At 43.2% G+C, this 25,491-nt stretch overlaps 1 protein-coding gene across 2 annotated transcripts; it reads right to left on the reverse strand.

Annotated features, from left to right (window-relative positions):
• Nucleotides 1-508: 508 nt before the first annotated feature.
• Nucleotides 509-24,653, reverse strand: LOC110525310 (hyaluronan and proteoglycan link protein 1). 2 transcript variants are annotated; one of them, XM_036979441.1, is made up of 4 exons: nucleotides 24,355-24,653; nucleotides 9,003-9,353; nucleotides 3,334-3,636; nucleotides 509-3,119 (listed from the first exon to the last, which is right to left on the reverse strand). In XM_036979441.1, exons 1-4 carry the CDS (start codon nucleotides 24,452-24,454, stop codon nucleotides 2,830-2,832), a joined length of 1,044 nt encoding a protein of 347 aa, XP_036835336.1. In that variant the 5' UTR covers nucleotides 24,455-24,653; the 3' UTR covers nucleotides 509-2,829. The 2 variants fall into 2 exon arrangements, with proteins under 2 accessions (XP_036835336.1, XP_036835335.1); XM_036979440.1 differs by having other exon boundaries at nucleotides 8,982-9,353.
• Between the last annotated feature and the right edge of the window lie 838 nt (nucleotides 24,654-25,491).

Here is a 25,491-nt window from a genome sequence, read left to right on the forward strand (position 1 = left end):
CTCTATAGAAAAAAAGAGAAACATTTTGAAAAGGAAATGTGCGCTGGATTGTCTTGATAGTCTCAGGGTCTGTTTCAGTCTAATGCTCCATGTCCATCGTTTATTCATTACTTTGGCATTTCCTCAGCCATGTAACATAATCTGGATATCAGTAACAAGCATGAAACATGGAGAGGATTTAGCCCTGACGCACACACACACATGAATGCGCGAGTACAGGAAGGGACTAAGCATGCACCCCTGAGGGGCCCCCTAGTGTTTGATACACATGCAATATTAAAGCCTTATGCAGGCAATTTACTTTCAATATAAAACACCATTGTACACAGAACATGGAGACAGGAGAGTGCCCTTCATTTGCCAACTCCTTTGCTCCTTCCAGCAGCTTTCTGCTGCACCAATGTCAACCTCTGCATTTATAGAAAGTAGAAACATAATCCATGTATGTTGGTCCAGATCCAACGACAACAGAAATACACAGAACTACCATTAAATGGAGGGGAAAAAGTCAGTGTCAAAAGTTTATTACCAAGTCTTTATTTTCAGTTTGGTCTTATGTTCAAAATGGTAAATGGCATTAGAAAACAAAAAACACCTCCACCAAGGGATGTGTACATACAAAGGTAACACAAATGTGAAAAACACCAATTATGTGTATCATGCTTTAGAAAAGTCTGTTTCTTTTTTATGTGACTGCAGTTAGTAAACCAGGTTCAATCAAATAACCACATGCTACTGTGTCAATGCCATCTAGGAGAGTGAGAGAAAGGTAAGCCTAAATGCAACACAAAAAGAAAATAAAGATCACCTTCTCCATTTGTATATTCAGTTTTACTGACCAGTATTGTCTCCACTAGGCTAGTGGTTATGGCTATAGTCAACACACATCTCAGTTGTCAACCTCCTGCTTATCCAATGGGACCATTTTAGTGTAGTAATTCTGAGGGAACACTAAAACATTTAACATAATATGGAGACATAGAAGTCACGTGGTATTTCTAATCACTCTCTTTATTTACCACTTTATATGCACTTTATATACAATTAATCTGGTTACTGCCCTTGGATATTATCGTTCCAGTATTAACTTCAGAAGAGGCTAATCTCAAGTCTGAGTTAAAATTGGTAGCAAATACTTTGTGATTTTTTGGACTGGACTGGACTGGACCAACTTCTTCGAGTCAGGATTTAAGTCAGACCCTGCGTTTCATTGATTTGAAGACAAAAACTGTTCAACATTGTTTACGTTTTTTTTTCTCCAATTGGAAACTCTCAAAGTGGATGCCTCTTATGTGATGCCGTACAATCAACACTATGGTACGTTGAGATTTTTCCTTCACTGAAATTTAGCTGAAATTATACCTAGGAATTGTAGCGATTTCAATCTGAGAATTTTGTCCAATATAATACTGTACACTAAGTAAGGTTTGGGTGAGGGGCAAGTGTGGGGAGTACATATTAAGATTCTCTCAAAAGAGTTACAAAAAAATTCTTAAAAACAATTTGACGAAGCAATATGCCACACATAGTGACATAAAAATAACATTAGAAAAAGGCAATACAAACACTTTGTAAAGAATAACAAAACAGGTTATATTAGTTACAATAATTGCTCAGTATGACTTATGACTTAGATCTATTGATCTAAACTATCTATGAAGAGGAGTGACAGTCCGGGACACATACATTCATGCTATGCTTTAAACAGAAATGTTAACAGATCGGATCACAGTTCATAAAGTTGAAAAGTACCCCGGAGGTTTCTTAGTAAGAGGGGGGAGTATTTAGATGTTGAGGAGAGACATGCATTATTAAAGTAACACTTGCAAAGTGAAGGGACAAGGGTCTATGAGTAGACACATTTTTCTGAAACTTTTAAAAACTTTGGAACAATACACTCTTAGATAAAAAGGTGCCATCTAGAACCTAAAATGATTCTTCAGCTGTCCCATAGGAGAACACTTTGAAGATCCATTTTTGGTTCCAGGAAGAACCCTATTGGGTTCCACGTAGAACCCTTTCCCCATAGAGTTCTACATTGAACACAAAATAGTTCTACCTAGAACTAAAAAAGGGTTCTCCTATGGGGACAGCCAAAGAACCCTTTTGGAACCATTTTTTCTATGGGTGTGGTTTATCGTTTTAGGACATACAGGAAAGTTAGCTTGCTGACTTGAATCTCCTTTGTCAAATGTTAGATGAAGATTCACTTGAGATGGGGATTGAAATTTGATTTTGTTGTTGTTGTTGTTTTTGTTTTTTGTCTGTCGTAGTTTGTGGTAGCATTACTGTGCAAGTGTTACTGAAAACAGAACTTCCATTGTCAAACTGTGGTTATTATGTTAATGAAATTTAGTCCCTAAATTGCTTGATATGCATGTTAGTTAGACCTGATGCATTTTGTCACAGACAATTTTTTTCATTTTTTGAAACTTCAAAAGCATTCCCTGGCCAAATAGAGCATAAACGCTCCAATCATTATTTCTTCACACACTCAATTTGTGGAGGACAAAACAAACGAAGATGATGTAACTCATCCAGGCCTTGTCTCTGTCACAATTTCAACCATGGTGCTGTGTTATTACATGACGAGGAATAACTCTTGTTTCAGCTTACAAAATATATTTAGGTCATTGCAGTATGAAAATGAGTTTTTACAATATTCATAGTTTGTAAGAATAAAAAAAATGAGCACAGTTTTGGTAAGGTCATGCTAGTTCATGCGAATTAATTCCCGACATGTATTGGTGTTATTGGTGTTGTTGTCATTATTTTTCTTTGGTGGTTAAGTTGGTTTTGTGCACAGGGCTAAGTCCTGGCATTCCCTCTTCACTGCTGGCCCTTGAAGCAGTAGACACCAAAGAGCTTTTGCTTCTTGTCAGGGAATCCCACAAAGCGCACGGCCGCCTCTGTTGGGCTGCAGTTCCTGCGGGGTCTGGAGATGGGGTAGCGGACGCTGCCGTCAGCCAGCCAGCCAGAGTCGCAGCGGTCATAACCGTTCAGCTTCCAGGCAGCGTACATCTGGGCAACATTGGCGATCTCAGCCCCGTCATCCTGGCACGCCTGAACAGCCTCTGTGAAGGTCAGCTTGTCGGGTTGCACCAGCCAGTAGAGACGACCTGAGGTCGGCCAAAAGTCAACAGAGGATTTGGGTTGGGGGTATTCTGCCTCACTTTAAAAAAGGTATATTAGCTATGTTGATGAACTCTGCTCTACTGGAATGTATGCCCATCTATTTCTGCTACTTGAATAATTGTGTCTCAATGATACATAACACACTGCATTTTTAATGATCAACAGGAAAACAACCACACAAAGGAAACACAGACTCACCCTTGAGGCCAGAGGTGAAGCAGAAGACATCATAGTGGCTCTTGGACTTTTCACGCTGGCCGTAGTTCCTCAGGCCTGCCCTGGCATTGGCACCTCCACAGGGCCCTCTAGGTTTGGTGACGGGGTACTGCACGGACCCGTCGTTCAGCCAGCCGGCATTGCACCAGTCCATGCCACTCCTCCAGGCCTCGTAGAGCTGGTCAAAGGAGGCCACCACAGAGTCCTGGTCCAAGCAAGCCTGCTCGGCATCGTGGAAGTTGAGGTTGTATCGGCCCAGCCGTGGGGAGTAAGGGAACACCACACCTGGGAATGAGAAAGGAGCTGGTTAAGTGAAAATGCTCTCGAAGCCGGTGTTTGGAGGATATATTGACAAGGGGGTTGTTTCGCTCAGGGCCCGGCAAACTGTGCCAATATATCCTCCAAACAACTGGCTTCGAGGGCATTATCACGTGTATACAACAGGTTAACAACATATTCAAATAATTATTGATAAAAATAATATTTTCATTAATTTATTTTTGTTCTTAATCGATGGACGTGACCCAGTCGTTCTAAATGTTCCGTTGTCATGATGGCTGTTAACGTTCTTATCCCTTGCTTGCCAGCTAGCCAATTTCGGCTAACACAGTCATGACAAACAGTGCAGCCAGAAAACAAGCAAAGTAGCTGCATTTGTGTTTGTTAAGCTGTTTTCTAGTGATTTTTTGGGGGATGTATCCATAACAATGAGCTAATGATGCACGATATCGCCTGGCATAGAACATTTGCTTTCTCGCCGGAAGCGCTAGCCAACTACACAGCAAACACAATCACTTCAAACTGAAACTGAAATGACAGCAAACTAGCTGCGTTTCGTATTTTCATATTGACAATTCTTTGTTTACATCCATAAAAATAATGCTGATTCATGATTTCAACTGGCTGAAAAAAGCTGCCAGCCTGTCTGTCTCGGCCGGATTTTAGGATTGAAACAACGTTTCAAAATTTGGAGAGAGACAGACAGTAAGGTTTATACAAATCTCCGCTGTTGAAAACCAAATGCTAGTCTAAAAGAAATGGGAGATAATGTCTAAATGCCTTTTAGAGTGGAGATTAACTTCATAAATTGCCTGGCTGGTCTGATGAAACAGTAGATTGCGCAGTCAGATGGAACAGTAAATAGGCATTTTAACGTCACAGCTTTAGCCGGGCGGTATCTTGACGAATAGACACTGGTTGGAACGCGGATTTAACCAATCAGCATCCAGGATTAGATCCCCCATTGTATAATAGAAGATTAATTGTTCTCTTTTAACAAGGTGGAAAATATTTTTTTTATCCTTTTTATGACATGTACTATTTTGAATGTATCCTGTAATGTAATCACTACAGTGGATAGAAACCCAGTGCATAGTTACCCATGCATTATACAGTCGAAGTCGGAAGTTTACATACACCAAATACATTTTGGCCAAATACATTTAAACTCAGTTTTTTACATTTCATGACATTTAATCCCAGTAAAAATTCCCTGTTTTAGGTCAGTTAGGATCAACAACTTATTTTACGAATGTGAAATGTCAGAAAAAGAGTAGAGAGAATTATTTATTTCAGCTTTTATTTCTTTCATCACATACCCAGTGGGTCAGAAGTTTACATACACTCAATTACTATTTGGTAGCATTGCCTTTAAATGGTTTAACTTGGGTCAAATGTTTCGGGTAGCCTTCCACAAGCTTCCAACAATAAGTTGGGTGAACTTTGGTCCATTCCTCAAGACAGAGCTGGTGTAACTGAGTCACGTTTGTAGGCCTCCTTGCTCGCACACGCTTTTTCAGTTCTGCCCACAAATCTCTATAGGATTGAGGTCAGGGCTTTGTGATGGCCACTCTAATACCTTAACTTTGTTGTCCTTAAGCCATTTTGCCACAACCTTGGAAGTATGCTTGGGGTCATTGTCCACCTGGAAGACCCATTTGCGACCAAGCTTTAACTTCCTGACTGATGTCTTGAGATGTTGCTTCAATATATCCACATAATTTACCTTGCCGTCTATTTTCTGAAGTGCACCAGTCCCTCCTGCAGCAAAGCACCCCCAAAACATGATGCTGCCATCCCCATGCTTCACGATTAGGATGGTGTTCTTCAGCTTGCAATCCTCCCCCTTTTTCCTCCAAACATAACGATATTATGGCCAAACAGTTCTATTTTTTTTTCATCAGACCAGAGGTAATTTCTCAATATTTTTCCCCATGTCCAGTTGCAAACCGTAGTCTGGCTTTTTTTATGGTGGTTTTGAAGCAGTGGCTTCTTCCTTGCCGAGCGGCCTTTCAGGTTATGTCGATATAGCACTAATTTTACTGTGGATACAGATACTTTTGTACTGTTTCCTCCAGCATCTTCACAAGGTCCTTTGCTGTTGTTTTGGGATTGATTCGCTATTTTCGCAACAAAGTACGTTCATCTCTAGGAGATAGAATACGTCTCCTTCCTGAGCTGTATGAAGGCTGTATGAAGGTCCCATGGTGTTTATACTTGCGTACTATTGTTTGTACAGATTAATTTGTACCTTCAGGCATTTGGAAATTGCTCCCAAGGATGAACCAGACTTGTGGAGGTCTCCATTTTTTTTCTGAAATCTTGGCGGATTTCTTTTGATTTTCCCATGATGTCAAGCAAAGATGCACTGAGTTTGAAAGTAGGCCTTGAAGTACAGCCACAGGTACACCTCCAATTGACTCAAATTTTGTTGATTAGCCTATCAGAATTGTCTAAAGCCATGACATAATTTTCTTGAATTTTCCAAGCTGTTTAAAGGCACAGTCATCTTAGTGTGTGTAAACTTCTGACCCACTGGAATTGTGATACAGTGAAATAAGTGAAATAATCTGTCTGTAAACAATTGCTGGAACAATTACTTGTGTCATGCACAAAGTAGATGTCCTAACCGACTTGCCAAAACTATAGTTTGTTAACAAGAAATTTGTGGAGTGGTTAAAAAACGAGTTTTAATGACTCCAACCTAAGTGTATATAATCTTCCGACTTCAACTGTACATACAGTAGATAGAAATATACCGTAAACATGCAGATACACATAAAACATCATTACATACTGAGGTGAGGAATATGATTCTAAAGCTGACCATTATTCCTTTTAAACCAGTGGCACCATGTTTGTAATTCCAGTTTCAGGAAGTGTATGGAGCAAAGGATTTTGGATTTATGTTTAACACACTCCTCCTACTGTTGGTTTACAGACCCAGACATCCAGTGGGATGAAGAATGTGTGTGGTCCTGGGTCTAGACCGGACCAGTCATGAGGGAATGGGGGTTTCTGACATACGATCTGATAGTATATGTTAGTGAGTGTAAGCCATTACCGTTCTTGGTCGTTCGGCTCCTGGTGAGTGTTAAAAAAGCAGCCGTCTCCAGAGAGACAGAGAATCTCCAGACTTCGCTAACTATCTAACTTCGTGGCTGTCTGCCCCTCAGCAGGGAAGGGAGATTCATCTCACGCAAGCTAGGTGTGATCTCTGCTCTTTTACCAGACAAGCTGTTCATGTTAATTAGGCTGCAACTGCCAAGCTACAGATGCATGACCTTGATTTGATCTCCCTGTGGCTTGAGATCTAAATCTAAAACGTGTAGTGTATTTGAGGTTTAAAAGGCCTCAGAAGTTTGTAATTTCTTCTTTGAAATTTCAGACTTGATATACCCTTACGAAAAATGTGTCAACTCCTACAAAAATGTCTATTAATTATAATCCACATAAAAATTCACATTTCCTGTTGCTGCAGGATTATTTTCCTGCTGTAGCAAACTGGCTCACATTAAGATCTATGTATTTAAGTATGTATGTAAGTATGTTAGGCCAAAACAACCTGAATGCACTATAATACAAAGTACAAATGGAACTTCTGGTGTCAATCATTGGGTGGTTCAGTTATGTAATTAACAGCTGTAAAACAGCACCTTGAGTGTGATGGTTTTGTAATAGAAGTAAGTCATTTGACTCAGACTTTGCTGGTCCACTCCTCTATTGTCCTGTTAAATATTTTATTTGTGCGGCCTTCACCCAAATGTAATCCCTTATAAATGTGAAAATCCTGAGGGGAAGGTGGTTATCATCAGGCTTTAGTGATTGTTGACATGTTCTTGGAGAGCACAGAATTTGACCTCAACATCACTTCTTCAGCCTTCATTAATGTTCTTTGTGTCAGAGATGTAAGAGGAAGAGAGACATTCCACTCCCTCATTTTATCTGGTTCATGTACAGTCAATGAACTAAGTAGACCAGACCCCGATGCTATTGTATTGATGCCTAAGGGAGAGCCACCCCTTAATTTCTTTCAATCGTAAACGGCCTGAGTAAGACATCTGCATTTAACCCCCATCTTTGCTTTGTGTCACTGCTACTGTAGCTAACAGAGAGGGTGACATTTGACCACTGCCTGTTAATCCCAAGATAAATCAACCACTTCTCTCTTTACCCTTTGGGAATGGTTAAGAAATGATTAGGAGCCGATAAAGCAAGAACCATCCCTGTAAGACAGTAGATTATCCTGGCATTGCTATATCAGCATCTGTAGTTACATCTGTTACAAAACCCTGCATCCCATCGTAGCCTAAGTACCCGAGTGCTGGATTGTCATATGTGCACAGCCGCAAACAGAATAACATTTTGATTTGATTACCGGTACTTTGAAGAAAAATCACAATCAACATTAAGGCTTTTTATTGGACTATTTTGTTCCGATGTTAACAATGGCTAGTTGTACCAGCATGTTTTCATTATGGCTGGCGAACTAGCTTCTCTCTGTTAAAGATCCCTTTTCTTACCCAAGACCCAAATTTGCTCAGGCGTTCTTGGCGGTCTTGGCCCAAATAGGAACGAGGACCATATAATAGTATTGAATGCATTTAGGCTGACTCACTTTTACCGATAGATAATTTGCCATGTGGTTGTATTTGTGCCACATATTAAAAGGAAGAACAGGACTCATTTCATCATTATACAAATGGTATAAGTAATGAGGATGTCTGGATAGATGTGGAGTGGTATTAGTTCAGTTGGAAAATGTGTTTTAGTTTACTGCAGTGTTAGACTGTGTGAATGTATTCAGCACAAGATCTGAATAAATGAACAAAAGATGTCAGCTCTTTTGTCTTTTGTCTCTCTGCAAAGAAATCAATAATGTGGTGGTAAGGTGTTGAAAATAAGGGAACAGCCAGTCCGTGAAAGAGATTTCTTGGCTCTGGTCTTTAAACCATTCATTTCCACCAGACAGTAGTTCATGGGTAGGACTAGGGCGGCTTAAGAGCGTTGGGTCAGTAACCGAAAGGTCGCTGGTTCAAATCCCAGAGCCGACTAGGTAAAAAAATAAATATATGCCGATGTGCCCTTGCGCAAGGCACTTAACACTAACTGCTCCTGTAAGTCACTCTTGATAAGAGTGTCTGCTAAAATGCAAAATACTTTTTCCCCCTGCAGGTCAGGCTACTTGGTCTTGAAAAACTCCTCTCTATTTACGGTGTAAAGTATAACCACAACATAAAGACAAAAAAGACAAGATAAAATGGTGGGGGGTGATGAGGAAATGTGGGATGATGTGATGAGATGATGCCCATCGCAGAGCCGGGGGCAGAAGTAAAGAGAGAAGGATTTACCATCGCTGTAGCCTACACTACCTTGCACCTCCAAGGTAACCTCATGGATGACATCATCAATGCCATCAATGACCTCACAACGGAACTTTCCCACGTCAGCTAGGGACACGTCGCTAAGGACCAGCGAGGCGTCGTCATCGTCGGCTTCCTGCAGGTGGACGCGACCCTGGAAGCTGTCGTAGCTCTTTTTGTGGAAGCCCATGGACACTAGCACATCCTCCTCCAGAGACTCGTCTGCAGACAGCTTGGTCCACTTGATTCTCATGCCCACGCTGCCGAAGGACATCCCATGCTGGCGGTGGAGCCGGCATGGTAGAGTGACGTTGGAGCCACGGCTGGCAAACACCCGGTTCTGATCACCTAGTTCAGTCTCTGTGAAAGACAAGAGAAGATGTAGAGTGTGTTAGGATTCAGATTCAAAGGCATCTGGACAACAGGGTAGAATACTGAACAATGTATTAATTACTGGTGTCAGTTCAGAAAGGACCGCTTCCAAAAAGCAGACTGACATGTCTGGTAATGTTTTGAGTGAGTAATGGGTTTATGCATATGTATTAATGATTGACGTTCGAGGACATTCAAGTGTACCAGAATAAAGATGGCCCACATGAATTGTGGCTTTGCATGTGGTTGGTTGGCAAGCAAAAAAGTATTAAAGGATCTCTGAAAAATGCACCTCTCTACATTGCCTATAAACCACTTTTTAAAACCCATAATGACTGTGGCTTGGAGTTGAACAATGTTAATATAGCTATGGGAACTTCAGACTGTTTGTCTCAAAACCTCTTTCCCATTGTGGCATGGCTCTGTCCCTTGCTATAATTTGCAGAGCAATATTCCATGTTCCTGGCACTAGTGGTTGAGTAGGGGAATGGGGGGCAGTTTAAATGGACTTTACAGTATAAGCTTATCTGTACAGTGTCTTGTGGTAGGGGTGTACCAGCGTGAAACTGACTGTCACCAAAGATTCCTTAGCACAATCTGGGTCGTGCAGTAGGTAACATATTGCTTGTTACACAATTGGGTCACACTATATACTGTAGGCTTATTATTTGAATAATTTATGGTGTTTCTGTGTTATAAAACATATGCACAGAAACACACACACACACACACACACACACACACACACACACACACACACACACGCCTTTCTGTTGGGTCCAGTAAGCTCTATCATCAAAGTGGGCCTCTAGTCCTGACTAGATTCCACTTTGGGGCACCAGCCAGTCTCCCGCCTCTGGAGCAAATCACCAGCCACTGGCTTTCACCAAACTGTATACCACCTGCTGCTCTGGCTTTCACCAAACTGTATACCACCTGCTGCTCTGGCTTTCACCAAACTGTATACCACCTGCTGCTCATTCTTTCACCAAACTGTATACCACCTGCTGCTCTGGCTTTCACCAAACTGTATACCACCTGCTGCTCTGGCTTTCACCAAACTGTATACCACCTGCTGCTCTGGCTTTCACCAAACTGTATACCACCTGCTGCTCTGGCTTTCACCAAACTGTATACCACCTGCTGCTCTGGCTTTCACCAAACTGTATACCACCTGCTGCTCTAGCTTTCACCAAACTGTATAACACCACCAGCTCTGCCTTTCACCAAACTGTATAACACCTGCTTCTCTGGCTTTCACTAAACGGTAAACCACCTGCTGCTCTGGCTTTCACCAAACTGTATACCACTGCCAGCTCTGGCTTTCACCAAACTGTATACCACCTGCTAATCTGGCTTTCACCAAACTGTATACCACCTGCTGCACTGGCTTTCACCAAACTGTATACCACCTGCTGCTCTGGCTTTCACCAAACTGTATAACACCACCAGCTCTGGCTTTCACCAAACTGTATACCACCTGCTGCTCTGGCTTTCACCAAACTGTATAACACCACCAGCTCTGGCAGTTATCAAACTGTATACCACCGCCAGCTCTGGCTTTCACCAAACTGTATAACACCTGCTGCTCTGGCTTTCACCAAACTGTATACCACCTGCTGCTCTGGCTTTCACCAAACTGTATAACACCACCAGCTCTGGCTTTCACCAAACTGTATACCACCTGCTGCTCTGGCTTTCACCAAACTGTATAACACCACCAGCTCTGGCTTTCACCAAACTGTATACAACCTGCTGCTCTGCCTTTCACCAAACTGTATAACACCATCAGCTCTGGCAGTCATCAAACTGTATACCACTATCAGCTCTGGCTTTCACCAAACTGTATACCACCTGCTGCTCTGGCTTTCAACAAACTGTATAACACCACCTGCTGCTCTGGCTTACACAAAACTGTATACCACCTGCTGCTCTGGCTTACACAATACTGTACACCACCTGCTGCTCTGGCTTACACAAAACTGTATACCACCTGCTGCTCTGGCTTTCACCAAACTGTATACCACTGCCAGCTCTGGCTTTCACCAATCTGTATAACACCATCAGCCAGCTCGTCATCAAGCTCGAGACCCTGGGTCTCGACCCAGCCCTGTGCAACTGGTTACTGGACTTCCTGACGGGCCGCCCCCAGGTGGTGAGGGTAGGCAACAACATCTCCACCCTGCTGATCCTCAACACTGGGGCCAACAAGGGTGCGTTCTGAGCCCTCTCCTGTACTCCCTGTTCACCCACGACTGCGTGGCCACGCACGCCTCCAACTCAATCCTCAAGTTTGCGGACGACACAACAGTGGTAGGCTTGATTACCAACAATGACGAGACGGCCTACAGGGAGGAGGTGAGGGCCCTCGGAGTGTGGTGTCAGGAAAATAACCTCACACTCAACGTCAACAAAACTAAGGAGATGATTGTGGACTTCAGGAAACAGCAGAGGGAACACCCCCCTATCCACATCGATGGAACAGTAGTAGAGAGGGTAGTAAGTTTTAAGTTCCTCGGCATACACATCACAGACAAACTGAATTGGTCCACCCACACAGACAGCATCGTGAAGAAGGCGCAGCAGCGCCTCTTCAACCTCAGGAGGGTTGAAGCACTCACAAACTTCTACAGATGCACAATCGAGAGCATCCTGGCGGGCTGTATCACCGCCTGGTACGGCAACTGCTCCGCCAACAACCGTAAGGCTCTCCAGAGGGTAGTGAGGTCTGCACAACGCATCACCGGGGGCAAACTACCTGCCCTCCAGGACACCTACACCACCCGATGTTACAGGAAGGCCTCTATATCATCTACTGCATCCCTATGTAATACATGTATCACTAGCCACTTTAACTATGCCACTTTGTTTACATACTCATCTCATGTGTATATACTGTACTCGATACCATCTACTGTATCTTGCCTATGCCGCTCTGTACCATCACTCATTCATATATCTTTATGTACATATTCTTTATCCCCCTATACTTGTGTGTATAAGACAGTAGTTTTGGAATTGTTAGTTAGATTACTTGTTGGTTATTACTGCATTGTCGGAACTAGAAGCAAAAGAATTCTGCTACACTCGCAATAACATCTGCTAACCATGTGTATGTGACAAATACAATTTGATTTGATTTGATTTGATTTGAGCTCTGGCAGTTATCAAACTGTATACCACCTGCTGCTCTGGCAGTTGTCAAACTGTATACCACAGCCAGCTCTGGCAAACTGTATAACACCATCAGCTCTGGCAGTTACCAAACTGTATACCACCGCCAGCTCTGGCAGTTACCAAACTGTATACCACCGCCAGCTCTGGCAGTAACCAAACTGTATACCACCGCCAGCTCTGGCAGTTACCAAACTGTATACCACCGCCAGCTCTGGCAGTTACCAAACTGTATACCACCGCCAGCTCTGGCAGTTACCAAACTGTATACCACCGCCAGCTCTGCCAGTTACAAACTGTATACCACCGCCAGCTCTGGCAGTTACAAAACTGTATACCACCGCCAGCTCTGGCAGTTACCAAACTGTATACCACCGCCAGCTCTGGCAGTTACCAAACTGTATACCACCGCCAGCTCTGGCAGTTACCAAACTGTATACCACCGCCAGCTCTGGCAGTAACCAAACTGTATACCACCGCCAGCTCTGGCAGTTACCAAACTGTATACCACCGCCAGCTCTGGCAGTAACCAACCTGTATACCACAACCAGCTCTGGCAGTTACCAAACTGTATACCACCGCCAGCTCTGGCAGTTACCAAACTGTATACCACCGCCAGCTCTGGAAGTAACCAAACTGTATACCACCGCCAGCTCTGGCAGTTACCAAACTGTATACCACCGCCAGCTCTGGCAGTTACCAAACTGTATACCACCGCCAGCTCTGGCAGTAGCCAAACTGTATACCACCGCCAGCTCTGGCAGTTACCAAACTGTATACCACCGCCAGCTCTGGCAGTTACCAAACTGTATACCACCGCCAGCTCTGGCAGTAACCAAACTGTATACCACCGCCAGCTCTGGCAGTTACCAAACTGTATACCACCGCCAGCTCTGGCAATTACCAAACTGTATACCACCGCCAGCTCTGGCAGTAACCAAACTGTATACCACCGCCAGCTCTGGCAGTTACCAAACTGTATACCACCGCCAGCTCTGGCAGTTACCAAACTGTATACCACCGCCAGTTCTGGCAGTTACCAAACTGTATACCACCGCCAGCTCTGGCCCCCGAGCTGGCTATCTTTCATCCGGCCCAGGTGACTTATGTAAAAAAAATGTTGGGCATCCCACCAGGGCAGGAACCAAAGTCTTCCATTCATCAGTTTACAGAAAAAGGTGACAACTATTCCCTCCATCCCTCCCTTCTTCCGGGGCTCCCTCCTAATTAGGCTACCCTTCAGTTCAGAGAGTTAGGTGTTATTAGTCATGCCACCTTTCAGTTCAGAGAGGTAGGTGCTATTAGTCATGCCACCCTTCAATTCAGATAGGTAGGTGCAATTAGTCATGCTACCCTTCAGTTCAGAGAAGTAGGTGCTATTAGTCACTCCATGTGAGTTCCCACAATCTCCCTGACCTCTGTTAAGTCTTCATGAGAGTGGTGCTTTGTGGGGATTCCAGCTAGTGGTTGCCTACACACATCTCTCTAAGCCCATGCCAAGGCATGATGGATGCACTTGGTCCATGACCCCCTCACCACTGGTGTCAATCAATAAAGCCGTGGCAAGATTCCCAGGAAATACAGCACCCTGGGCCAGACAGAGCAGTCAATGGTCACCACACATCATTCTCTTCTTAAATACACTCGCTAGCCAAAGATAGAGTTGAAGTCTGAAGTTTACATACACCTTAGCCAAATACATTTAAACTCAGTTTTTCAAAGTTTCTGACTTATAATCCTAATAAACATTCCCTGACTTAGGTCAGTTAGGATCAACACTTTATTTTAAGATTGTGAAATGTCAGAATAATAGTAGAGAGAATGATTTATTAGAATTTGGTATCATTGCCTTTAAATCGTTTAACTTGGGTAAAATGTTTCAGGTAGCCTTCCACAAGCTTCCCACAATAAGTTGGGTGAATTTTGGCCCATTCCTCCTGACAGAGCTGGTGTAACCGAGTCAGGTTGCTAGTCCTCCTTGCTCGCACATGCTTTATCAGTACTGCCCACAAATCTTCTATGGGATTGAGGTCAGGGCTTTGTGATGGCCACTCCAATACCTTGACTTTGTTGTCCTTAAGCCATTTCGCCACAACTTTGGAAGTATGCTTGGGGTCATTGTCCATTTGGAAGACCCATTTGAGACCAAGCTTTAACTTCCTGACTTTTCCTTTCTCATGACGCCATCTATTTTGTGAAGTGCACCAGTCCCTCCTGCAGCAAAGCACCCCCACAACATGATGCTGCCACCCCCGTGTTTCACAGTTGGGAGGGTGTTCTTCAGCTTGCAATCCTCAGTTCTACAGTTCTATTTTTGTTTCATCAGACCAGAGGACATTTCTTTAAAAACTATGATCTTCGTCCCCATGTGCAGTTGCAAACTGTAGTCTGGCTTTTTTATGGCGGTTTTGGAGCAGGTGCTTCTTCCTTGCTGAGTGGCCTTTCAGGTTACGTCGATATAGGACTCGTTTTACTGTGGATATAGATACTTTTGTACCTGTTTCCTCCAGCATCTTCACAAGGTCCTTTACTGCTGTTCTGGGATTGGTTTCCACTTTTTGCACCAAAGTATGTTCATCTCTAGGAGACAGAACACGTCTCCTTCCTGAGCGGTATGACAGCTGCGTGGCCCCATGGTGTTTATTCTTGTGTATTATTGTTTGTACAGATGAACATGGTACTTTCAGTCATTTGCAAATTGCTCCCAAGGATGAACTAGACCTTGACTGATTTATTTTGATTTTCCCATGATTGAGTTTGAAGGTAGGCCTTGAAATACATCCACAGGTACACCTCCAATTGACTCAAATGATGTCAAGTAGCCTATCGGAAGCTTCTAAACACATGACATCATTTTCTGGAATTTTCCTAGCTGTTTAAAGGCACAGTCAACTTAGTGTATGTAAACATTTGACCCTCTGAAATTGTGATACAGGGTATTATAAGTAAAATAATCTGTTTGTAAACAATTATTGGAAAAATTACTTGTGTCATGTATTTTGACTTATTCCACATTTTGTTGTGTTACGGCCTGAATTCAAAATATATTAAATATATTTTTTTTAAATATATGTTTTTAGACATTTTTGCAAGTGTATTGAAAAGGAAATACAGAAATATCTCATGTACATCCCTGAGTCAATACTTTGTCAAGACACCTTTGGCGGCAATTACAGCTTTGAGTCATCTTGGGTATGTCTGTATCTGTTTTGTACATCTGGATTTGGGGATTTCCTCCCATTATTCCTCACAGCTTTTCTCAAGCTCTGTTAAATTAGATGGGGGAGATTTTCAGTGGGATTCAAGTCAGCTTTGGCTGGGCCACTCATGGACTTTCACATTCTTGTTCTGAAGCCTTCCAGCGTTGCTTTGTCTGTATGCTTGGGGTCATTGTCCTGTTGGAACATAAATCTTTGCCCAAGTCTCAGGTAGTTTGCACTCTGAATCAAGTTCTCATCAAGGATTTGCCTGTATTTGGCTCCATTAATTGTTCCTTCTATCCTTACCTGCCTCCCAGTCCCTGCTCCTTAAAAGCATCCCCATATCATGATGTTGCCACCACCATGCTTTACGGTACTGATGGTGTTAGACGGGTGATGAGATGTGTCTGGTTTACTCCAGACATAGCGCTTTTCATTCAGGCCAAAGTGCCTTCCTTCTGGCCTCTCTCCCATAATGCCCAGATTGGTGAAGTGCTGTGGAGACTGTTGTTCTTATGGCAGGTTCATCTCAGCCAAGGAACCCCCTCTTTTGCCCTCAGAACAACCTCAATTTGTCGGGTGCATGGACTACAAGGTATCAAAAACGTTACACAGGGATGCTGGCCCATGTTGACTTCAATACTTCCCACAGTTATGTCAAGTTGTCTGGATGTCCTTTGGGTGGTGGACCATTTTTGATACACACTGGAAACTGTTGAGTGTGAAAAACCCAGCAGCGTTGCAGTTCTTTACACAAACCGGTGTGCTTGGCACCCACTGCCATACCTCGTTCAATGGCACTTAAATATTGTTTCTTGCCCATTCACCCTCTGAATGGCACACATACACAACCCATGTCTCGACTGGCTCAAAGCTTAAAAATCCCTCTTTAACCTGCCTCGTCCCCTTCATCTACACTGATTGAAATGGATTTAACAAGTGACATCATTAAGGGATCATAGCTTTCACCTGGATTCACATGGGTAATCTATGTCATGGTGTCCTTAATGTTTTCTACACTTGGTGTATATATATTTTTAAACAGGACATATCTGTTGGCACATGCCCCTGTGCCCCCTATGGGTATCACACCTCTGCTGACATTGCTTGTTCTGATATTGCTGTAGTGGAGGATGCTGAGGGGAGGACAGCTCATGATAATGGCTGGAATGGAGCAAATGGAATGACATCAGACAGATGGAAACCATGCAAACCATGTGTTTGATGTATTAGCTACCATTCCACTTAGTTCTCCCCAATTAAGGTGACACCAACATTAACATTCCACCAACCTGGTTCTGATAGGTCTTCATTTCTTGTTCTTTTTGGATTAACTTTTGGATTAGGTGTGTATTGTTATTGTATCGCTAGATATTGCTGCATTGTTGCCGCTAGAAACATAAGCACTTCACTGCACCTGCTATAACATCTGCCAAACTGTGTACATGACCAATAAACTTTGATTTGATGCAAAGCAGACTTTTCACATCCCCTTCCCTTTGAGCAGAATATGTCTGGAGAAATAATCGGCAGCATTTGGTAAAAACTAAGTCCCTTTTTGAGTGATAGATCAAATTATGTCAGTACTAACTGGTGTCCCCAGTGGCATCCTAGCCAGTATCCCTTCCTCCCTCTCCTTCTGTGCCTGACTATCTCCTGGTGGCTCTTTAATTTGCTCTAAATCTCTCTACATCTGTCTCTTCCTCTATTTTTCTTCCTCTTTTGTATCTCTCTTGGGTTCTGTTCCACATCTGTCTGGCAGAGGCTCACTCAGAGAGTCGTACAACCGCGGGCTTCTTGAGCAATACCAAAGCCATGACTTGAAAACGGTTCCACTGGCTCTTCAACGGGAAAATACTTTTCAACATGGATGCAAGAATCACTACCAGGCACTCCAGGTTAACTGCCTCCCGGTTCAGTCATCTCCCCACCCCCACCCCTCTTCCTCCACCCCTGTTTCCCACCTCAACCCAATTCTTCTATGCACACAGAGCACATAGTCGACGCGTGGCTGGATTTACTAGCATGGCCTATACATTATCAGTTGCAAGCTATCCTGTAGACTGATTTAATGATTAGTAGTGGGGCTGCCTTACACATTTAATCTTCCCCTATAGCCCTAAATCCAACCACTCTTTCCTTCACCCCTCCCCTCATTACCCACCAAACGCACGCCAAAGAGTTTATCCCACTTCTGCTATAGAATGACACAATGGCTCCTCATCAAAAGCACCAGGCGTGCATAACCCCAGCGTCCCTGTGGAACACCTTCGACACCTGGTAGAGTCCATGCCCCATCGAATTGAGGCTGTTCTGAGGGGGAAAGCGAGTGCAACTCAATATCAGGAAGGTGTTCCTAATATTTTGTACACTCAGTGTATATCAAGCCTTAGCTTATTTACACAGGGCTATTTGTTTGGGGTCAAGGGTTCCCCCTAATTGGGGTGGCAGGTAGCCAAGCAGTTAAGAGCGTTGGGCAAGAAACGGAAAGGTTGCTTGTTCAAATCCCTGAGCCGACTAGGTGAAAAATCTGTCAACGTGCCCTTGAGCAAAGCACGTAACACTTATTGCTCCTTTAAGTCGCTTTTGATAAGAGCATCTGCTCAATGACTAAAATGTCAATGTAACATATACAAAAATTTCATGAAACCATTACCAACCATTTCCCCCCCACTTATTTACTAATCGAAATAACATAATAAAACAATCACCATCAAAATCTGTCTGTGGGAGGTGGCAGAGCTACAGCACTGTTTGGTCTTCTCCAAAAAACATCTGAATTGTACAAATGAATATGGCCCCTCGATGGAAAGACGAGACTCTCACGAATATGATGGTGTTCTCTGTTTTTCTCTATGACACCCATCTTTCTTTCCATGTATGAATCTGTTATTCAAATCAAATTGTATTTATCACTTGCGCCGAATACAACTGGTGTAGACTTTATAGTGAAATTCTTGCTTACAAACTTTTCCATGCTGAGTAAGAGGAATAAAATAGGAATAAAATAAAATACACAAGAATGGAGCTATATACAAGGAGTACAAAAAACAGATCAATGTGAAGAGGTATGAGGTACTTGAGGTAGATACAGTTGAAGTCGGAAGTTTACATACACTTAGGTTGGAGTCATTAAAACTCGTATTTCAACCACTCCAACAAATTTCTTGTTAACAAACTATAGTTTTGGCAAGTCGGTTAGGACATCTACTTTGTGCATAACACAAGTAATTTTTCCAACAATTGCAAGTCGGTTAGGACATCTACTTTGTGCATAACACAAGTAATTTTTCCAACAATTGTTTACAGACAGATTTTTTCACTTATAATTTACAAATCCAGTGGGTCCAAAACACTGTCCAGTGCTCTAGAGGAGATCTGCATGGAGGAATGGGCCAAAATACCAGCAACAGTGTGTGAAAACCTTGTGAAGACTTACAGAAAACATTTGACCTCTGTCATTGCCAACAAAGGATATATAACAAAGTATTGAGATAAACTTTTGTTATTGACCAAATACTTATTTCCACCATAATTTGCAAATAAATTCATTAAAAATCCTACAATGTGATTTTCTGGATTTTTTTTCTCACTTTGTCTGTCATAGTTGTAGTGTACCTATGATGAAAATTACAGCCCTCTCTCATCTCTCAAATAGAGGAAGAGACAGATGTAGAGAGATTTAGAGCAAATTAAAGAGGCACCAACCTTCCCATGACCCGGATGACGCTGGGCCAATTGTACGTCGCCTTATGGGCCTCTCGGTCGCGGCCAGCTGCGACACAGACCGGGATCAAACCAGGATCTGTAGTGACGCCTCAAGCACTGCAGTGCCTTAGACCTCTGCGCCACTCGGGAGGCTACTTTCTCATATAGTCCACGATCAGCTCTTTGGTCTTACTGACGTTGAGGGAGACGTTGTTGTCCTGGCACCACACCGCTAAATCGCTGACCTCCTCTCTGTAGGCTGACTAATCGCCATCGATGATCAGGCCTATCAACATTGTGTTATCAGCAAACTTGATGATGGTGTTGGAGTCGTGTGCGACCACACAGTTGTTGGTGAACAAGGAGTACAGTAGGGGACTAAGCACACACCCCTGAGGGGCTGCCGTGTGAGGGTTGTTGCAGTAGGATGGTATCAGGTGAGCCAAAGCTAGAGATTTCCTTGCACTGGAAGTAGCACACCAGTTGTTATTTATTTAAAAAAACACACTTATTCTCCTTTCGATTTCCCTAAATCCACCGACCGATCCTGCCACTGGATGGAGAATCCACTGAGTACTACGTGCATAGCTTCATCATCCAGCCACTTTTCAGCAGTAAGACATATAATATAGCAGCTTTCAAGTCTCTATGACAGAAGACTCTTGTTGAAGTCGAAATTAAGGATTAGTAACTGGCAATCTGATGTCCAGAAGTGCTTCGCAGTCATATGTGGTAATAGTATGAACTTACTGTACAAAAAAAGTTAAGATAAACATGATACATGTCGTAAGACGTCATCCTTCTCCGTCTGCTCCATCTTCAGTGTGTTTCTACGGGGCTAACAGCAATAAGGCCAAATTCAATGCTTCATCAAATAGGTTTTTCTCATTTATTTTTTGTACCTATAGGGGTCCAAAAATGTTAAATAAAATAGTTCAATGATCTGGGTATGACCATCCACATGTTAGCTTGGTAGAAACCCAGCCCCGGGCCCTTAGAACTAAGGGTTTTGAGGGTGGGGGTTGAATGAAAAAGAGGAAAGAGAATAAGTAAATGACCACATGTGCATGACAATAAAAAGTACCGTGGTAGCCATGACCTACTGCCATTTTACGATCATATACAATTCTCTCTCACTCCGTAAAATGTTATAGTACTGAGTGATTGAAAACAGCTGTATCTGAGAGAGTAATACATTGACAGTAACATCATAATGGTCCAACGTTGCCATGTGACATACATGTTTAGAGTCTACAGGCACTTCATAATGTTATCCTAACCTAGTGTTCATTAACTTAGTTTTACTGTGGTCTTTGAGACATTGAAGGAGCAACAGTATGTATACAGAGAGTATGTTACACAGCTGTAACTACATGTGTGTCATCCAGTGTAAAACCACACCCACCCCGACCAGCTAGACATGCTATCCTTTACAACATCCTGCAGCTCTGCAGCTATGCTCCTCAGACAACAGGGAGATCTAGTTAACAGGCAGCTGTGACCAAGGTACACGCCTACACACACACCCCCGCACGTGCCCAAAAAACGTGCACTCACTCTCATATACACGGACACAGGTGTGTACGAACACATGCACACACATACACACCTCAACTCTCTTAAACACACACATACTCTGGGAATGGTACTATGATGTCACCATGGCTGTTGCCATCGCCTTATAAATCAGACCTGTCTTGAAGTAATTGTTCAGTGAAAAGCTCCCGTTTCAAAGTTAATATTCTCTTAACTCATACCCAAATAATGTTGTTGACTCATCCTATACTGGTATTTGTGGCCAAAGCATAAATAAAACATTTATTAAAAAACAGCTCAAACTTGTATCTCAAATAGACGATTTAAAAAATGCTTGATATTTCCTCATAGAGAATGATGTCTCGTGCCTCATTGGCTGAGATGGCCAATCAGCGGTCTACTCGCAATAATATTTTTAATGACCGTATATGTCCACACCATTCTGTTGTTGGGGTCGGCCCGTATCATTACAACACAGAAAATCTGCTTTTTAAAATAGTTCATTATACTTTTGGGAAAGGAAACATTTTCACTCATATTTTAAGTAATTATAGGTCATATTTCATAGAAATGTGGAAAAACTGGACAGTTACTTTAAACTTTCACATTAAACTTCACTTGCTGTAACAGCATCACAGCCCCCTCCTGACACAGCACCAACCTCCCAAACAAGCCCGAGCCCAAGCCCCTTCCCAGGCACCAACTACGTCAAAGCCACAACCTCACCCCCAACCCTGTATAAGTCCCATCCCAGGCCCAGTTCCAACAAAACCCTACTTAAGTCCAATCCCCAGTCCAGTCCAATGCCCAGCCCTGTCCAAGCCCCAGCCCTATCCAAACCCCAGCCATGTCCAATCCCCAGCCCTGTCCAAGCCCCAGCTCTGTCCAAGCCCCAGCTCTGTCCAATCCCCAGCCCTGTCCAAGCCCCAGCCCTGTCCAAGCCCCAGCTCTGTCCAAGCCCCAGCTCTGTCCAATCCCCAGCCCTGTCCAAGCCCCAGCCCTGTCCAAGCCCCAGCTCTGTCCAATCCCCAGTCCTGTCCAAGCCCCAGCTCTGTCCAAGCCCCAGCTCTGTCCAAGCCCCAGCCATGTCCAATCCCCAGCCCTGTCCAAGCCCCAGCTCTGTCCAAGCCCCAGCTCTGTCCAATCCCCAGCCCTGTCCAAGCCCCAGCCCTGTCCAAGCCCCAGCTCTGTCCAAGCCCCAGCCCTGTCCAAGCCCCAGCCCTGTCCAAGCCCCAGCCCTATCCAAACCCCAGCACTGTCCAATCCCCAGTCCTGTCTAAGCACCAGCCCCCAAAAATCTCCAGAGTTAACAGACCATTACCTCAGTGGGAAAGGGAGAGTCATTTGGCTAGAGTTCAGCTCTATATGTTTTACTGTGGCTTTTAATCTTAACCCTGTGCATGTACCACTAAGGATTCCCACAGGCTCAGAGGCCTTGGTGAGTCAGTGGAGCAGGCAATGCCCCTGGCATAAGTGTACATTAAGGCTTTTTTTCCATAGTGTTAGAATAAAGATCTACTGTATAGATTTGGACTGGGTGCCGGCCAGAGCCAAGGTTATGACATCATGGGGCTACACACACACACACACACACACACACACACACACACACACACACACACACACACACACATTTCTGACATCATCAGCCCACATGAGTAGAACAAACTTTTGCACAGACAGGACAGTATCTCATCTACAGATTCTGAGAAAGTGCCTTTTTCCTACTTGGCCGTGGTTCTCTGTCTGCCGTGCTACTGCTCATATCCCCTGAGTCAGCCTGACAGACTGAAGAAATTACATTTCATACTACTCTTAACCTTGTCCATTGAGACTCTGGTTTGAGCTAGATCAATGTGTTTCTAGTGGTATTTGACTATTGCATTTGGCAGTAAGATATCCCACAGTATTTGACTTAAACTACAGGTGCTATTTCAAATAATACTTAAGGATGTAGCTGGAGCAGGTGCAGTCTGAAAAAGTGCTGTTCCAATTTCCCCGTTCTCACTCTCTCCTAATAGGAATGCAGTGTGGGAAAGAAAATAACAAGTGGTCTGATTGTAGACATAATAAGCACATAGCTGCAGTTTATCAGAACACAATTTTGACAAATTCTGACCTATAAGTCCATTTGTAAAATGCATATTGACGAACTTTGTAAACAGCTCAAAATCAAGCTAGACTTCCTCTATAGAAACAGGACATGTTTGTCCTCTACAAATAGAAGACAAATTGTGGAAGCTACTTTTATGTCTGTTATGGATTATGGGGATTATTTACATTCATGCTACGACATTAACACTTAAATCGCTGGATGCTACTTATCATATTGCACTTAGGTTTATTACGGGTGCTAGCTACAGAACTCACCACTGTGTTTAATATCAAAATGTGGGTTGGACTTCGCTGTCCATGAGACGAGAACAACATGCTCTCGTGTTTGTCTATAAAGCACTTCTGAATAAGCTACCTTCTTATTTATCATCACTCATCAATATTAGAATTAGAATTCCTAAAACCAGGTTTCAAGCATGGATTACACTTGAGGCCCATGTGACTTCCACAGAGTTGGGTATGGCTGCCTTTTCCTGTTACGCTCCTTGCCTATGGAATAGCCTGCAGACTAAACTTAAACTTGAGACTCTTGTCCCCCTTGCTCATTTTAAACATTTATTGGAGCATTTTTATTTTTGTATTGCTTGCAACTGCTTCGGGTAATGCAAGTTCTTGTGCTGTTAGTAGAATAACCTTAGTGTAAATGTAATCTGTAGCTGTATTTTTTGTGTGTTATCTGTGATCGTTTTGTTTGTAATGTTTAGTTTTTTTTATTCATTGTACCTAAACTGTATGTGTAAACATGTATACGCAGGGACCAGCTGTAAAAGAGACCTTGGCCTCAGTCTGTGTTCCTTGTTGAAATAAAGGTATACTAATAATAATATTTTGAACAATGGAAACAGTGACTAATTTTCAGAGTAAAAAGGAGGGTTTGGTCCACATTTAAATTCTGAAAATAATAGTTTTGTCCAAATATGCAGTGTAAAACTAGTAGATTGTGACGTGTGGACAGTGAGCCCTTGTGAGTGACAGGCTGATTTGTGCTCAGCCAGTGGCCAGCATGGTGAGTCAGACTGAGTATGACAGCCCAGAGAGGCTTCTATTACCAACCACTACAATTACCCTGCTGTTATAAGTCTATGGTACCACTTTACTGAGGCCCCATAGCACACACACATGTACAGACACTACATACACACCCCTGCACCCACACACACACACACACACACACACACACACACACACACACACACACACACACACACACACACACACACACACACACACACACACACACAGAGAGAGAATCTTACTTGCTGTGTAGGCTGGTGGAGAAGCAGGGCTGTTGGTCTCGCTGTACACACTGCAGGCCAGGGTCAGGGAAAGAAAAACGGTGCAAAGCATGGTGATCATTTTCTCTTTCTTTTTTTTTCACACCAAGGGGCCTCTTCACTGGAAATGCAAAAATAAAAATCACACTAATTAGCAAGGTAACAAAGGAATCAGAATCAAAAGCTCTTTGTTTGTTTTCTTTATTTTCTTTATTTTCTTTCTTTTATGAGATGTGCCAGTAACCCTGGAACAGCAGCCACCGGTGGTGCTACTGGACAGTTTGGACTCCTCAGATATGAGGTCTCTTTTATTGTAGCCCAGCATGGCTGAGACCACTCCCCCTCCCCATCGCTCTGGCTTGACATAGCTCTGTATAGGCTTCACTCAGCCACGTCATTTATGAACAACTCTCCTAGACCTCCCCACAACGTTATGTTCCTTCACTTTGGCCTCTCAGAGGGGCAGAAGAGGTAAACTATATTGCCCTCAAATTGTCCCCTTTGTTGATATGACACCCCCAGGACTTAGGACACTGAACAAAGAAACACCTCCGGTCCTTAGTCCACTGAACAAAAAAAACCTCCAGGACGTAGGCCAATGAACAAAGAAACACCTCCAGGACTTAGTTCACTGAACAAAGAAACACCCCCAGGACTTAATGTACTGAACAAAGAAACACCCCCAGGACTTAATGCACTGAACAAAGAAACACCCCCAGTACTTAGTCCACTGAACAAAGAAACACCTCCAGGACTTAATGAACTGAACAAAGAAACACCTCCAGGACTTAATGAACTGAACAAAGAAACACCTCCAGGACTTAGTCCACTGAACAAAGAAACACCTCCAGGACTTAGTCCACTGAACAAAGAAACACCCCCAGGACTTAGTCCACTGAACAAAGAAACACCTCCAGGACTTAGTCCACTGAACAAAGAAACACCCCCAGGACTTAATGTACTGAACAAAGAAACACCTCCAGGACTTAATGAACTGAACAAAGAAACACCTCCAGGACTTAATGAACTGAACATAGAAACACCTCCAGGACTTAATGGACTGAACAAAGAAACACCTCCAGTACTTAGTCCACTGAACAAAGAAACACCTCCAGGATT

This window comes from Oncorhynchus mykiss, chromosome 6, assembly GCF_013265735.2.
Source record: "Oncorhynchus mykiss isolate Arlee chromosome 6, USDA_OmykA_1.1, whole genome shotgun sequence".
NCBI lineage: Eukaryota > Metazoa > Chordata > Actinopteri > Salmoniformes > Salmonidae > Oncorhynchus > Oncorhynchus mykiss.